The sequence below is a fragment of the Pteropus alecto genome, unplaced genomic scaffold (genome assembly GCF_000325575.1).
Source record: "Pteropus alecto unplaced genomic scaffold, ASM32557v1 scaffold484, whole genome shotgun sequence".
NCBI classification, from domain to species: Eukaryota; Metazoa; Chordata; class Mammalia; order Chiroptera; family Pteropodidae; genus Pteropus; species Pteropus alecto.
The window spans coordinates 761-15,624 of NW_006435778.1; the positions used below are offsets into that span (position 1 = coordinate 761).

At 39.1% G+C, this 14,864-nt stretch overlaps 1 protein-coding gene and 1 pseudogene across 1 annotated transcript in view; both read right to left on the bottom strand.

The window, feature by feature from the left end:
• Nucleotides 1–5,063: 5,063 nt before the first annotated feature.
• On the bottom strand, nucleotides 5,064–5,893 carry LOC112479358 (annotated as a pseudogene).
• An 8,519-nt stretch (nucleotides 5,894–14,412) lies between these two features.
• Nucleotides 14,413–14,864, bottom strand: part of LOC107195625 (olfactory receptor 13H1-like) — a 9,747-nt gene continuing 9,295 nt past the window's right edge. Inside the window, exon 2 of the mRNA XM_015588953.1 lies at nucleotides 14,413–14,860. Coding sequence (XP_015444439.1) covers nucleotides 14,413–14,860 — 448 coding nt within the window. The remainder of the gene's footprint in view (nucleotides 14,861–14,864) is intronic.

Consider the following 14,864-nt stretch of genomic DNA (forward strand, 5'->3'; position numbering starts at 1 on the left):
AGCGCTCTCCTCTCTCTTCTCTGAAGACAAGCAGTAAGAACACTTTCCTTTGAGGCTTTAAACATCTGATTACTCTAGTTATATAGACAATGTGAGTCACATATGTGGAGAAGATATATAACTCCAGAAACCTTAAAAGTATTTAGAAAGTTTTACCCAGGTCTGTGTTTCTTGAATCTTTTGGCCTTCCGGAAGCTTCCTCACATCTGATTTTCTTTTAGGTGGTGTCTTTCACTGCTCTGCCTTTTCCTGGCCTTACCCATAACTAAAGGAAAGGGTCTTCGTGTTTGACCCTAAAGCTATAATTGAGGCAGAATAACAGCTGTCTTTTTTGCTTAAAGACAGATTTGGCATCTCTAAGTCCTTTCAGCCTGGTGGAAATGCTCCTTCCAATGGTAATCTATCCTTTAGAGTCCCTTTCTTTCCTAGAGTTGAGACTTATGATAGGCAGGAAGCCACAGTTTAAGACTGTTCCTGGATTTAATATATTTCTTCACAATTAGTGATGATTCTGTGATGCCATAGAATGTGGTGTATTCTAGTGCAAGAGCATGGAATTTGGAATCAGAGGACTTGAATTCAAGTATTAGTACTTCTACTCTGGCCCTGTTTGAGCAATGAAATCTCTTTGATGCTCAATTTCCCAGGGAGAGATCCCATGAGAAGTAACACATGATATGTGTGAACTACCTAGCATTGAGTTTAGCACAGGGCTGGAACTCAGTAATTCTTGTTTACATCAAATCCTCTTTCTCATAGTGTCACTTATCAGATGGTCAACATTTATCGAGTGGTCAAGAAATGGTCTTTGCTGACCATTTAATAAAGCTGACCATTTGATAAACAACACCATGAGGAAGAGAATTTGAGGACATCTCACCTATCAGGCCCTGTAGTAGGAGCTGGAGAGAAATGGACAAACAAGACATGGTAGTAAACTTGCTGAACCATGAGAGGATCAGACAAAATATCTAGGATGCATTCTGTCCAGTATTGCCAGTGGGGCAGGAGGATTTCTGGTTCACAACATCTGGAAGAGTTAAAGACTTGGCCGTCTCTCTATGCTCTTCTTCTTCCAGTTTCATCTGGACGTGATGCCTGCACTATTGCAGTAGTCTCTCAATAGGCATCCCACTCCCAGTCCCTGCTACATACTTGGTGACTAGAATATAGCTCAGAATTGAAGAAAAGAGGAGAGTTCAGAGGGATAGAAGAGCCAGAGAGAGATGAATGTGGGGCTCCAAGCTCACTATGACCCTCCTTTGCAGCCATCACAGGTAATGGCCTAGGGCTGTGCCAGAGAGGAATGCCAGGACATTATTATCCCTTTTGAAGGTGGTTACTTCACTCTGCTTCTCCAACAAGAGCATCACAGCTTTTCCCAGTTTCAGCGTCTTCCTCTAGCTCAAAGACTGCCCTGAACCTTCAATTAACCCCTTTCTCTGACTTATCATCTCTACCTTTATCTCTCCTACCAGTGTCTTTTCCCATATCCTCGGTGGGCTGCAGAGGAGGCCAACTGCCTCAGTTCCATAGCAACATTTTTCACTTCCATCCACTTTTCTCCCCACCTCAACCGAGCAACACCGTCAAAAGACAAATAGAGAGGAAGAAAGATAAAGAGATGGAGAAATCAATGAATACCGGAGGACAGAGGTCAGGGAGCAGAGCATATAGATGCTTAGGCTTGGAGGATCTGATGTGAATAGGAAGGAGATGGAGGAACCCAGTGGGAGAGAGAAAGGAACAAGTAGGGGAGCATCAGACAGAGGATGTCTAGGGGTGGGTCTGCATGGCTCAGGCCCCTGCTAGTGCCTTTCCTTTCCTTACCTGGTACTGTGTTCTGTGAGGGATGAGCCAGGAGCCTGCTAGATTCCCATTTAATATTTGATCCTCAGGGAGGACAAATCAGGCAACTTCTGAATAAGCCTGTATGCTGTGGGATTCTCCAGGCCTCCAGCAGCCTTCCTCAGCCCTAAGCATGCATTTTAGCATCCCAGCTTGCACTCAAGGCCTGTACACCCACCAGACCTCTCCTCCACTCCCTAAAGGTCTCTACCTACTCCATCTCACAGTCCAAGGGGACTTATGTGTGAACATCAATTAGAATAAGTGCATAGACAGAGAAATACAGGGGTGAGGACTAAGCAGGCATGCCAGGGAAGGATTTTATGGACCATAAAGAATGAATAGGTGTTTCCAGGCAGATTGTCAGGGAAGGACTCTATTGTGATCTCAGCCAGAATGCCCTACTTCACTGTCTCCATCATGTTGGGTCCTGGCCTGAACTGCGCCTGTCTTGAAATTCCAAAATCTGTGACCTTATGTAAGGAAGGGAATATGCCTAAAGCATCTGTAAGATCCTTAGCAGAATTTGACTCAAGATAAAGCAGCTGATGAATATTTCACATGGAAGCAAAACTCTGAACAGTAGAAAGACCTGAGATCAAATCCTGATTCTGCCACTTCTGGTGTATTATTGGACAAGATACTAGCCTCCTTGTGCTTCAGTTTCATCATCAGAGAAATGGAGCAATAGTAGTATAGGGTAGTTGTAGGGATTAAATATGGTAAACCCCAGTGTATGTTGGATGGCTGATCTGTTCTCTTTGTCTTACATACATATATATATTTTTGTAATTAGACTCAGAGTGATCAGGGGCCAAAACCACTCTGCCACCTTCCTCTGTTTATTTGATTGGGCAGGGTATACAGCAGGTCCTTCATAATTATGGTCAGAATCAGTCTCAAGTATAGATGGAGGAGATAGCTCCTTGGATAATATTATGAGAGCTGTCTGAAGTAGAGGTCTTTGATTTGAAATCTCCATCACTGGGGTCATTAGTAGCACTCAGAGACATCAAATAGAGTCAGCTTGTTTTCAAACACTGTGTAGAATGTTAGATTGTGACAGATTCTGAGACATACCAAGGCTCAGTGGGAGACATCTGCCATGAGCACTGGATGGGGAGATTAGTGGAACATGCTGTAGATACTAGTATGGCGTTCCAAACGTTTCCATCAATTTTTCATCATTCCCTCTCTTATTATATGTTCAATTCAACTCAACAAACATTTACTGACATTACGCTATCACATTATATGCAGGTAAAATGACACATTGTCTGTGCCCTCCAGAGGGCTCATGGTCTACTGAGGAGAAAGAGTCAAAACATATCAGTACACTGTGATACAAACTGTATTGGGAGATGTCCAAGGTGCAGAGACAGGAAGGCTGATTAGCTGTTTTTGGGAAGGGACATCATGATTTCTCAGGAGAACCCTTGCACTGAGTTCTGGATAATGACTACAAATTTACCAAATGGATAAAAGGCAGTGCATTTCTAACAGGAAATTGTAAGTACAAAGTCACAGAGAGTGCTATGGGAACACAAAGAAGCTAGAGACTTCATGGGAAGACTAAGGTAGAACTTCAGGAGGAGGGGATATTGAGACTGGCACCCTGAAGGCCAAATGACTAGACTGGAACCTAGGGATAGTTCAAGGTCAGAGTAAGCCAGTGTTATGAGTTGACTTGCGCTTCGCAGAAAGATATGTTCGTTATGATGATTTGGAACATGTATATATTATAAAATGATTGCCACAATAGGGATAGTTAACACCTGTATCATTTCAATAATTACCTTTGTGTATGTGTGTGTGTGTATGTGTGTAGAATATTTAAAATCACATTCTTCGTAATTTTCAAGTGTACAACACAGTATTGTTAACTATAGTCACCATGCTGTATTTTACATCTCCAGAGTTATTCATCTTATAATTGGAAGTTTGTACTCTTTGATCGACATCTCCCCATTTCTCCCACACCCCAACACCAGGCAACAGCCATTCTGCTCTCTGTTCTATGAGTCTGGCTTTTTCAATTCCACATATAACTGAGATTACACACCATTTCTCTAACTTATTCCACTTAACATAATACTGTCAAGGTCTGTCATGTGCTCTCACTTCTCCCATGAGAGAATTCGCCAGCTGAGAAGGGCTGTCTTGGCACTGAGCTGTGCCTCCTTGGGGAAGCAGTGAATCTGCATAGTCAAATGGTTCCTTTTATCCCCTCCAGTGCTTCCAATCTTGGAGTGAGTATGTGCGTGTGCGTGTGTGCGTGTGTGTGTGTGTGTGTGTGTGTGTTATATCCTCTTGTTAGAACAACCCCTTCATCATTATGTAATGCCTCTCTTTGTCTCTTATTACAGTCTTTGTTTTAAAATTTATTTTGTTTGATATGTGTAGCTACCACAGCTTTCTTTTGATTTCCATTTTTCATGGAATACCTTTTTCCATCCCTTTACTTTCTGTCTGTGTATGTCCTTACATCTGAAGTCAGTCTCTTGTAGGTAGTATATAGGTGAATCTTGTTTTAATTTCTTTTAAATCCATTCAGCTACTCTATGTCTTTTGATTGAAGAATTTAGTCCATTTACATTTAAAGTAATTATAAATAAGTATGTACTTATGGCCACTTTGTTCATTGTTTTCTGGCATTTTGTCATTCTTCTGTTCATTTCTTCTTCTCTCGCTCTTTTCCTTGTGGTTTGATAACTTTCTATAGTGGTATGCTTAGATTCTTTTCTCATTATCTTTAATGTACTTACTATCATTTTTACTTGGTAGTTACTAATGGTTCAGTTTCTTTATCTACATGAAAAAGTTAATAATATCTACCTCTAGAGTTGTTATAAGAATTAAAATAATAATTACATATAAAGAACTTAGACAGTGAATACCATACAGAAAGAGATCAATAAAGTTATCATTATTTAGGTATAATGAGTATTATGAAACACATTTTATAGATATGGAAATTAAATCCCAGAGAAGTGAGGTGACTTTTCCAAAGACACAGAAGATCAATGATATATTTAAGCCTTGAACACAGTTTTCTCTGAGTCCTTTCCTAATGTTTCCAGTAGTCAAATTAATGCAAGTGTTTTTTCTAGATATCTCTCTCATCCTGGGTTCCTCATCCAGTCCAATGACTTCAGTGAACGTGTGGATGGTGTTGACAGAGACCAGAGGCACTGCAGATCATCCTGGTCTATAATTTATTGAGTGTCCTCACTCAATCCGATTAACTTGAGGAGAGCTTTCTTCACATTCTTATTCTGGAGGCTATAGGTGATAGAGTTGAGAAAGGCAGAAATGACATTATAGAACAGGGCTACCTTCTTGTCATCCTCTGGGGAGGGTTCAGAGCCAGGCCTCATATACATAACTATGCATGGAATACAAAACATTGTGACTACAGTGATGTGTGAGGCACAGGTGGGAAAAGCCTTGATTCACCCCTGAGTAGAGTGAATCTTTAAAATAGCCATGGAGATTCAAACATATGAGGCCAGCATGAGGGATAATGGGATCAGGAGCAAGATGAAACCCAAGATAAAGTCCACTTGGTCATTAAGGGATGTATCTGCACAGATGAGACCACATAGGGCAGAGGTGACTGCCAGAAGAACACACAGAGTGTGGTTCATCTTGACCCCATAGTGGAGTGGATAGCATATGGCAACATATCTGTCATAGGCCATGGCTGCAAAAATCCAGGTCTCAGTGATGCCCAAGATCAGGAAAACATACATCTGGACCATGCACCCAACATAGGAGATGGTCTTACTCTTGCTTACTAGATGGACCAACATCTGGGGCACTGTGGTGGTGGCATAGGTGAGATTCGGTAGAGAGAGGATGCTGAGGAAGAAGTACATGGGCGTGTGGAGGTGTAAGTAACAATAAGCCCATTGCCCATGACTGTAAATAAATAGATGAAGAGGAAGAGGAAGAAAAGGATCCAGTTGGTTCTGAGATTTCTGGAGAAACCCAGGAGAATAAACTTAGTTACAGAACTGTGATTTCTCCAGCCTTTAATATGCATGGCCTTCTTTCTGAAGAAAGAAGAGGATATATTCTTGAATTCCTTGAAGTCTCAATGTGAGAACACCAGGTGAGACCTAAGATGCAGGGACCAAAGGTATCTCAGAGCTAAACAATCAAACCACGATATCCACCTTCTTGCCCAAAGAACATTCTGTCCAAATTGGTCTAACATTGCTCCAAGCACTTATTAGGGATTCTATAAATATTTGTCAGTTTGTCTAACTAACTAGCCCTGATAAAATTCCATGGGCTCTGTGGAAGAAATTGTACACAGCAGAAGGCTTATTTGGAACACACACACACACACACACACACACACACACACACACCCCATAAACCAAAACAAGGAAGCTAGGGAAATACAAAATATTTTATAGCAAATCAAAAACTTCTAGAGCTCTTTGTAGTTCCTAAAGTTATTCTTTCAAATATCAAGACTAATAGGTGCTACAAAAGACACTGAAAATGTGAAATCAGCTTCTTTTTGTCTTCTTTCTCTCTGATACTATACCTTTGAAAACCCACACACCATAAGTTTTCAAGAAAAGGGGGAGTTTTGAATAAACTTTCTTTGAGAGAAGAGAAATCTTTCTCTTAGAATCTTTATCTTCTCACTCCCTCCATTCCAGCCCTCCCTGCAGTGGTTACAGCTATAAAGAACAAACTGACATGTAAAGATAGCCAGAGTGTCAAGAATCAAAACCTAGAGAAAATTTTTGTGTAAAATGAGTTGTATTTACCTGGGACTTCAGTGCCTATGTGTCTGGAAGCTATTTTTAAAAAAGCTAGTAAGGACTGCTCCACAGACATGTTGTTCATAGGAGAGAGCTGAGTGATGGGTGGGAATGGATCATCAGTTTAATCTGAACTCAATCCTCAATCTTATCTTGGTAGACTTGGACAACAGAGCATGTTACTGACAAGTCCTCTTCTCTTAATCCTTTTTCTGGTCCCTAAATTACTGCAACAGAATGCTAATAAAAAGCACCATTTCCAAACCCCAAAGAAGGAAATAGTCATTTATAAAATGGCACTCCATAAAAATGTATCAATAAATGTGATCTCATTAGATTATTATGACAACCCACTGAGGTCAGTGTCACTATTTTCATTTTATAAAATAAGCCATCGAAGTCCAGAGAGAGAGTAGGTGATGGAGTCAGGACCCAAACTCCACGTTCCACACTCTTATCACCTCATTAAGTTGAAACGTGTCTCTTGAACCATCAAACTTCATGAAGGGTTTAACAGGTTGCCAAACACAAAATAAGCCCACTTTAGGTAATGTAATGAGAGAAAACATACCCGTGCTTTAATTTTTAGAGGGCAGAAGGTACATATTACACAGCCTAGCAAATTGTCAGATTTTTTTCATAGAGGATCCAAAACCTTGGGTCAGAATTTCAATATCTGAGACATTGCACTGGTAGTGAAAGATAGATAGCTATCAATTTAGGTTAAAATAACACCACATAAAGCCATGGATAGGACTCAGGCTCAGATGGATGGGAAAAATGATATTATTATATTATTACTCATGTTAGAGGCAGTATACAATATTATGGGAGTTAGCAGGATCTGATTTGAATCCTCACTCTAATTGTGGATACAACCTAGGCTTTAAAAACTAGTATATGCTGATAAATCTGGAATGTATCTCCATCTTTGATCTCTTCTTTTAATTCATCCACCTAATTGCCTACTTGTCACCTATCTTCATTAAGGTATCTAATAGAAATATTAAAATTAACATTAAAAAAATAAAAATAATAAATAAATAAATAAATAAAATTAACATCTTAAAAGCTAACTTCTATTTCCCTATAAACCTACTCCTCTCACAGTCTTCCTCAGCTCGGTTAATGGCAGAGTGATAGGACATCTTTTGATGTGGCTAAGGCTAAAAAGGAACCTTCATATATGCCTTACTGTAAATAAATAAATAAATGGAATCTTCAAAGTCTTCCTAACTTTTCTCTTGCTCCCACACCCCACATACAAATATTGCTGGTTCCCTTTAAAAGATATATCTCAAAAAACATCACTTCTCATTATCTATACCATTGCTACTCTGGTACAAGTCATTATCTTCTTTTACCAGGAATATTGAAATATTCCCTAACTAGTTTCATGGCTTCAATTCTCTTTCCCCACAGTCTATTCTTAGCACAGTAACTAGAGTGATCCCATTCCAATGTAGGTCAGATAATTTAAAAATTACACAAATCCTATTATCATAACACTAAGTGACTTCTTTTAGTGCTCAGAAGAAAGCTAACGTCTTGATAAGGGCTCTAAGGTCCCCTGTCACCTCTCTGGCTTTATCTCCTACCTCTCATCTCTCACTCTATCTACTCCAGCCATGAAGCCCTTTGTTGTTCCTCATTCAAGGCATACTTCTACCTCAGAGCTTTCGACTTACTATTTTCCCCAGATATCTTTATAGTTCACACCCTCACCTCATCAAATATCTGCTCAAATGTCATCTTCTCAGGAAAGAGTTGAGCCTTTCCTGAGCATCCTGTTTAAAACTGAAATATCCCACACTCCATATCCCCTGTTCCTGTCTTATCTGTCTTCATAGCAGTTATCTCTTCTAATGTACTATTTAATTTTTCCAATGGTCAGTTTCCCTCACGAGAATGCAGGAATTTTTAACCTTTTGGGTTCATTGTATATCACAATGCCTGGTATATGGTAGGCATTATAAATTTTGGATAAATGAACGGACTGAGTCTGAGCTGAGCTCCCAAGGAGTGAGCTACTGATATTACTTATAGCGGAACTGTCCTTGGTGCTGAAGTTTGCTTCCTATGGAGTTAGCCATTATGTTGACTTCGTTCTGGAATTTTCCCTTGGATTTATATAGCTCTGAACGACTTCATAAACAGAGGCCAATCTAGACCATTTACTTACATTAATCACAATCATCCTACAATACCACAAAGTCAATACCTACTGTTAACTGCATCTTACAAATGAGAAAATTGATATTTATCAGAATTAAGCAAAGAGCCCAAGGGCTGCCCAGAGCACTAGTTATAATTCTTGTACCTGCAATTTAAAAGAGAAAATGACAACTAGAGTTTGTATGTACAGAGGAAGAGATTATCAGCAAAAGACTTGTGAAACCATGTTATTTAAGGAAAAGTGGAAGAGACTGAGAAAGTTTAGTTTGAAGACTTATGAAGAACTTTAGCGATCTCATAAAATATTTCAAAGGTTGTTATGCCGAAAAAGGTGGAAATGTATATTGTATGTTCGTTCACAAAGGAAAAAATTAGAAATAATTGGTGAAAGTTATGGGGCAGAGGAGGGCAAAATGAAGCTCAATTTACAAATATATATATATATATATCTGGTGGTAAACACTGCCCAATAATGGAATATTCTATTAGAAGGAGAGTGAAATAGCAAGTTCTTCATTTTTATTAGTGTTCAAGCATAAGCTATAAGGCCATATCATTCCGGGATACTATCGCTGCTTTGGTTGTTAGGTTAGAATGGACAACTAAAAGGTCACTTTACCACAAATATCTAAGGTTCTGATGCTCAATGACACCAATATTCAGAGAATCTATTATTTTAAATGTGAATTCTCAATAAGTACTCCACCTCATAACAGAATCTAGAGTCACAACAAAGTAATGTGGTGATAATGAGAACCAAGGAAGGCTGAAAAAAGCGGAAATGCAATAATAGTCAATTGTAATGTAAAATTTTAAGATAAATTAAAGTTTATACTGTCTTATTTTTTTGCAAATATAGAGCTCCCTTGGTGGCTATGTTAAGTAGCAACTGTATTTAAACAACAGGAGGACTATACAAAATCCAAGACAGAAAGGGGTTGAGGGGGGAAACAACCCAGATGAGTATTTTCACTGAAGGAGTACAAAAGCTTCTTCCCTGGTCTTTCTTGTTCTAGTTTTTATTCCATCCAACCCATCCTACACATTGCCAGAGTGACTGTTCAATGTCATATTATCTATAATGGTTAATAAATATCAATTAAATCAAGAGGATTGACATAGTTGTTCATATTGTCTATATTTTTACAATTTTTGTCAAATTATTCTATCAAATACTATGAGACAAGTATTACAATTGCCACTATGATTATGAAATTGCCCAATTTTCACTTTAGTTCCATCAGTTTTTGCACATTAGCAATGTTATCAGAGCCCAGAGACTACTAATCCAATTTCCTTCATAAGGCTGTTGTGAGAATTGAATTTTAAGTTAATGTATACAGAGCTCTTAGCACAGAGCATGATATATGATATAAGCTCCATAATATTAATTATCATTATTATATACATCATAATGATTACTGTAAGAAATCTGGAAAGTCCTAGAAGGATGGCCATTAAGTTTTGGAACCATGACCGCATGGACTAGCATGTCACAGTGGGAGCTCCTTGTACCTGGAGTGCCAGTGGTGCATATCTGAGATGCCCAGAACACAGCACAGGTTGCTTTCAGGTGCCCTTAATGAAGCATTTCTAGGGAGATAGTGAAAGTTTGTTCTATTCTCCACTGAACTAGAACTACCTAATATGAAGATTTCTAGGAGCTCTGAGTAGAAAACAGGTCTCTTGCTGTGTTAAATGCAACCATCTCTAGCCCACTCTACCTCTGGCTTAACTCTGAACTCTGAATTTTCTTCTCCAACCCTCGTCTCTTGTTTGGACTATAAAATTTGCCTGTTAACTGGTCTCTTCTATCTATTCTCCATGTGCCTCAGAATGACCTTTTAAAGTACAGAAGAGATCACTTTTTTATGTCACAATCCCTTTTATGGAAAAAAATTTGGCCCTAAGTACAGAAACAATGAAAATGTTCTCCTTCTATGAATGTATCTATTATGGACTGCACGCTTGTGTCCACTCCCACCCCCAATTCATAGGTTGAAGCCTAAGTTTCTGACACGGTGATATCTGGAGGTGGGACCCAGGAGGTCATTAGGTCATGAGAATAGAACCCTCATGAATGGGATTAGTGACCTTATAAGAAGAGACACAAGAGAGATAATTCTCATTCTCTCTCTCTCTCTCTCTCTCTCTCTCTCTCTCTCTCTCTCTCTCTCTCTTTTTCTCTCTCTCTCTCCCCACCCCCTCTCTCTCTGTCCACCCCCATCCCAACCTTTAAGGATACAAGAAGACAGCCACATCTGCAAACTAGGCATTGTACTGTCACTAGGTCTCCTGGTGCCTTGATCTTGGACTTCCCAGACTCCAGAACTGTGAGAAATAAAATTCTGTTGCTTAGGCCACCTAATGCATCTTATTCTGTTATGACATCCCAAATTGACTAAAACACTATCTGCAAAAAATTAAAAATTCAGCTAATGATTTGTGCGCAGAGATGATCATAATACCAATACCAAGGAGCGGGGTGCGGACAAAGAAAATAGGAGGATGGTTGGTCATATGTTCTAATGCAAATGATTTTTAGAGATTTTCATGATATGGTGAAACACTCGTGATATTCTGTAAAAAAAAGTAGGCCACACTGAGAGACTGAGAAGCTGAGCTCATGAAATAAAAAGGAAAAAATTGGATTTACAGCAGTCTAAGGAGAGCCCTGGCAAACATCACAGACTTTCAATTTGGGACCCTCAGGTCAATCATAAAAATACCAATAAATACAAAGGCTAGAGCTAAGCTTTGAGTTAGCTCAATCCTTGATAGTGTAAAGTGATTTCCTACTGTTCAAACAGACTTCCAGAAGCAAAAGTAAATCTACTCTGAAGAAATATAGCTTCATCCAGAGCCTTGAATTAGTTCTACAAGTTTTATATACACAGTGTCTGGAACTCAATCAAAAATTACCTGGCAAACAAAAAAATAAATAAAAATTTATTCAAAATTAAGAGAAAAAAGAGGCAATAGAAATAGACCTACAGGGAATCTAGATACTGGAACTATCAGATATGGACTTCAAAATAACTGGGATTAAAGAATAAGGTAGAAAATTTCTGCAGAGACTTTGGAAACAAAACAAAGAACAACATTGAAATTTTAGAACTAAAAATGTAATAATTGAAATTAAGAATTTATTCTTGGATTTCACAGCAGATTAAACACAATTGAATAGAAAATTTAATAAACCAGACATCAGGTCAAAAGAAAATATACAAACTGAAACACAGTGATATAACATTATGGAAAATATCAGTGTAAGAAACATATAGGTCATGGTGAAAGGCTGTAGAACAGTATTTATATATCATCTCAATTATGTCAAATGGTGCATACAGACATAAAGCAATGCACAAAGATATTAAGAATTGTTAACTCTGAGGGGTGACATCTGAGGTACACTTTAGTAACTTCTTTTTCTGTATTTCTCCCCTCAAATCCATCCATGCATACCATAACATTTCTCACAGTACCTTTTTAGAAAACACTAGTTTCTTTTGCTACTAAGTGTTCCAGGAAGAAAGGGTTCTGTGAACCAACAATTTTGGGAAATATTGCGTTAAATAGAATTAGCACAGGTATTTGCCTTGTTTTTAATTGTTTATTTATCTATTTGCTTATTACTATTAGACTTCTCAGAGTCTTTACCCTCCTGTTGTACACTGTGAAGTAAGTTTGAAGAGGGGTAACATGTTTCTGAGCTTATTTGGGCAAGGAATATTTTCATCACAGAATTTTTTGTTGCACCAGAGTTTCAGGTAAGGATCCTTACAAAATACTTGTCTGGGTGTGTGTGTTGTTGCAGGGGAACCTAAGTTCTTTAACACAACATGCCAGACCCTATCTGTCACATCTACTCTCCTCTGCCTAGGCCTATGTCCCAGTCTCTCTGCTCATTCTCCAAAACCCTCATGGCTCTAGGCTTTCAACATTCTGCCTCCTCTATCTGGAATCCCTCAACTCTTGCTCCTTTCCATTTTCTCCAATTATCAAATTTTTACTCATGCTTCCAACACCCAGCAGAAGTATGGCCTCATCTGTGAAGCCAGACCCACCTCTTTGTCACTACTTCAGAGATTGTTTCCAGCATCATGTTTAGTACCTTATAGCAACCTTGTCTTAGTACTTGTCTTTCTCCTACTAGACTGGGACTTAGATTACTCATACCTGCATCCACAGTACCTAGCATTAGGCCTGACACACAGTTAACATCATGAATGTTGGATGAATGGATAATACCAATATCATGGCTAACTTTATTTTCTCTGACAGGACGACAAAATATTTTTCAAGCAATCTTTATTTCTTTCTACTATAAAGACAATATACGCTGATTGTAGAAATTTTAGAGAGTAAAGTATGACCAAAAAATAAGAAGCACTTATTATCTTACTACCTAGAGATATCCAGTATTAACATGTTAATATACAGTTGATCCATGAACAACACAGGTTGAACTGTACAAGACCACTCATACCTGGATTTTTTTTTCAATAAATTCTGTAAATGCATTTCCCTTATAATTTTCTTAATAAAATTTTCTTTTCTCTGGCTTACTTTATTGTAAGAATACAATATATAACATACAAAATGTGTGTTAATTGACTTTATATTATCAGTTAGGCTTCCGGTCAAAAGTAGACTATTAGTAGTTAAGTTTTTGGGGAGTGAAAAATTATGCATGGATTTTTGACTGCACAGAGATCAGTGCCTCCAACATCTCCATTATTCAAAAGTCAACAGTATATGCTTTCTGGCTTTTAAAAATGAATGAATGCATATTTTATAAACTTGGATTGACTATATGTATACAATTTTATATCTTGATTTTCTTTCCACCTCAAGGAAAGTCTTCTTTGAGGAGCTGCAGTTTAAGCCAAGACCTGACAAAGAGAAGTTAACAGCATAACAGAGTGGGGTTAAGGGTGAGACGGGAAAGAATAGCATATGTGGAAACCTTAACAATGGAAAGAGTATGGCACATTCGAGGCAAAGACAGAGTCCAGTTTACTCAGAGTGAGAGAAGGAAGAACAGAGTTACCTGAAATGAGTCTGGGAAGGTCAGTGGGGCCAGATCCCACCTGTCTCAAGCCATCCCAACTTGTCTCAAATCTGCACCTCTGAATCAAGTACACAATTCTTGTAAATTACTGCAGTGGCATTTATTTCTTCTTCTCCCCACCTCCCAGGAATCCTTTCGTGTCAGTACCCTTGCCCTTCTCTCCAGCTAACCTAATATAATGTATGAGTTTTCCAGAGAGTGATGAACCTTTCTCAAGATTCAGCCACAGAGCACACCCCAAAGCCCATTTCCTTTGTCTCAATAAAAGGTTTTAATGGCTCAGATACTCCTTTTGTTAACCATTGAGACTCTGGAACAAAAGAGAACTAAAAGACTGATGTGCCTGGAAGGCATTTCATAGTGTCAGTCTGTCAGGCAAATCATTGGCTATCTCCCAAGGACCTGTGTAGAGTTAAGATTGGGGCTGAGGGGAAGTGTGTACTGGTGCTGCTGGGTCAAGTGAATGAGTGTTTAGGGCATTGATTGTGCATCATGAGTCTTGTTCCCCTGTCTCTCAGCTTTCTTTCCATGGCCTCATTCTGGGGCCCTACTCCAGCCTGTCACCTTGAGGAGAGCCCTCTTCACGTCCTTGTTCCGAAGGCTATATATGATAGGGTTGAGGAAAGCAGAGATGACATTGTAGAACAGGGCCAGCTTCTTGTCTTCATCTGGTGAGGCCTCTGAGCCAGGCTTCATGTACATAACCATGGCTGGCATGCAGAACATGGTGACTACAGTGATGTGAGAGGCACAGGTGGAGAAAGACTTCAGCCGCCCCTGGACGGAACGAATCCTCAAGATGGCCATGAAGATGTTGATGTAAATGACAAAGATGAGGGAAAATGGAATGACGATGACACTGAAGCCGAGAATGAAGTCTACGCGGTCATTTACTGAGGTGTCTGCACAGGCCAGCTTTAGGACTGCTGGGACTTCACAGAAGAAGTGATTGATCTTGTTGGGGCCACAGTAGGGCAGACGCCTGG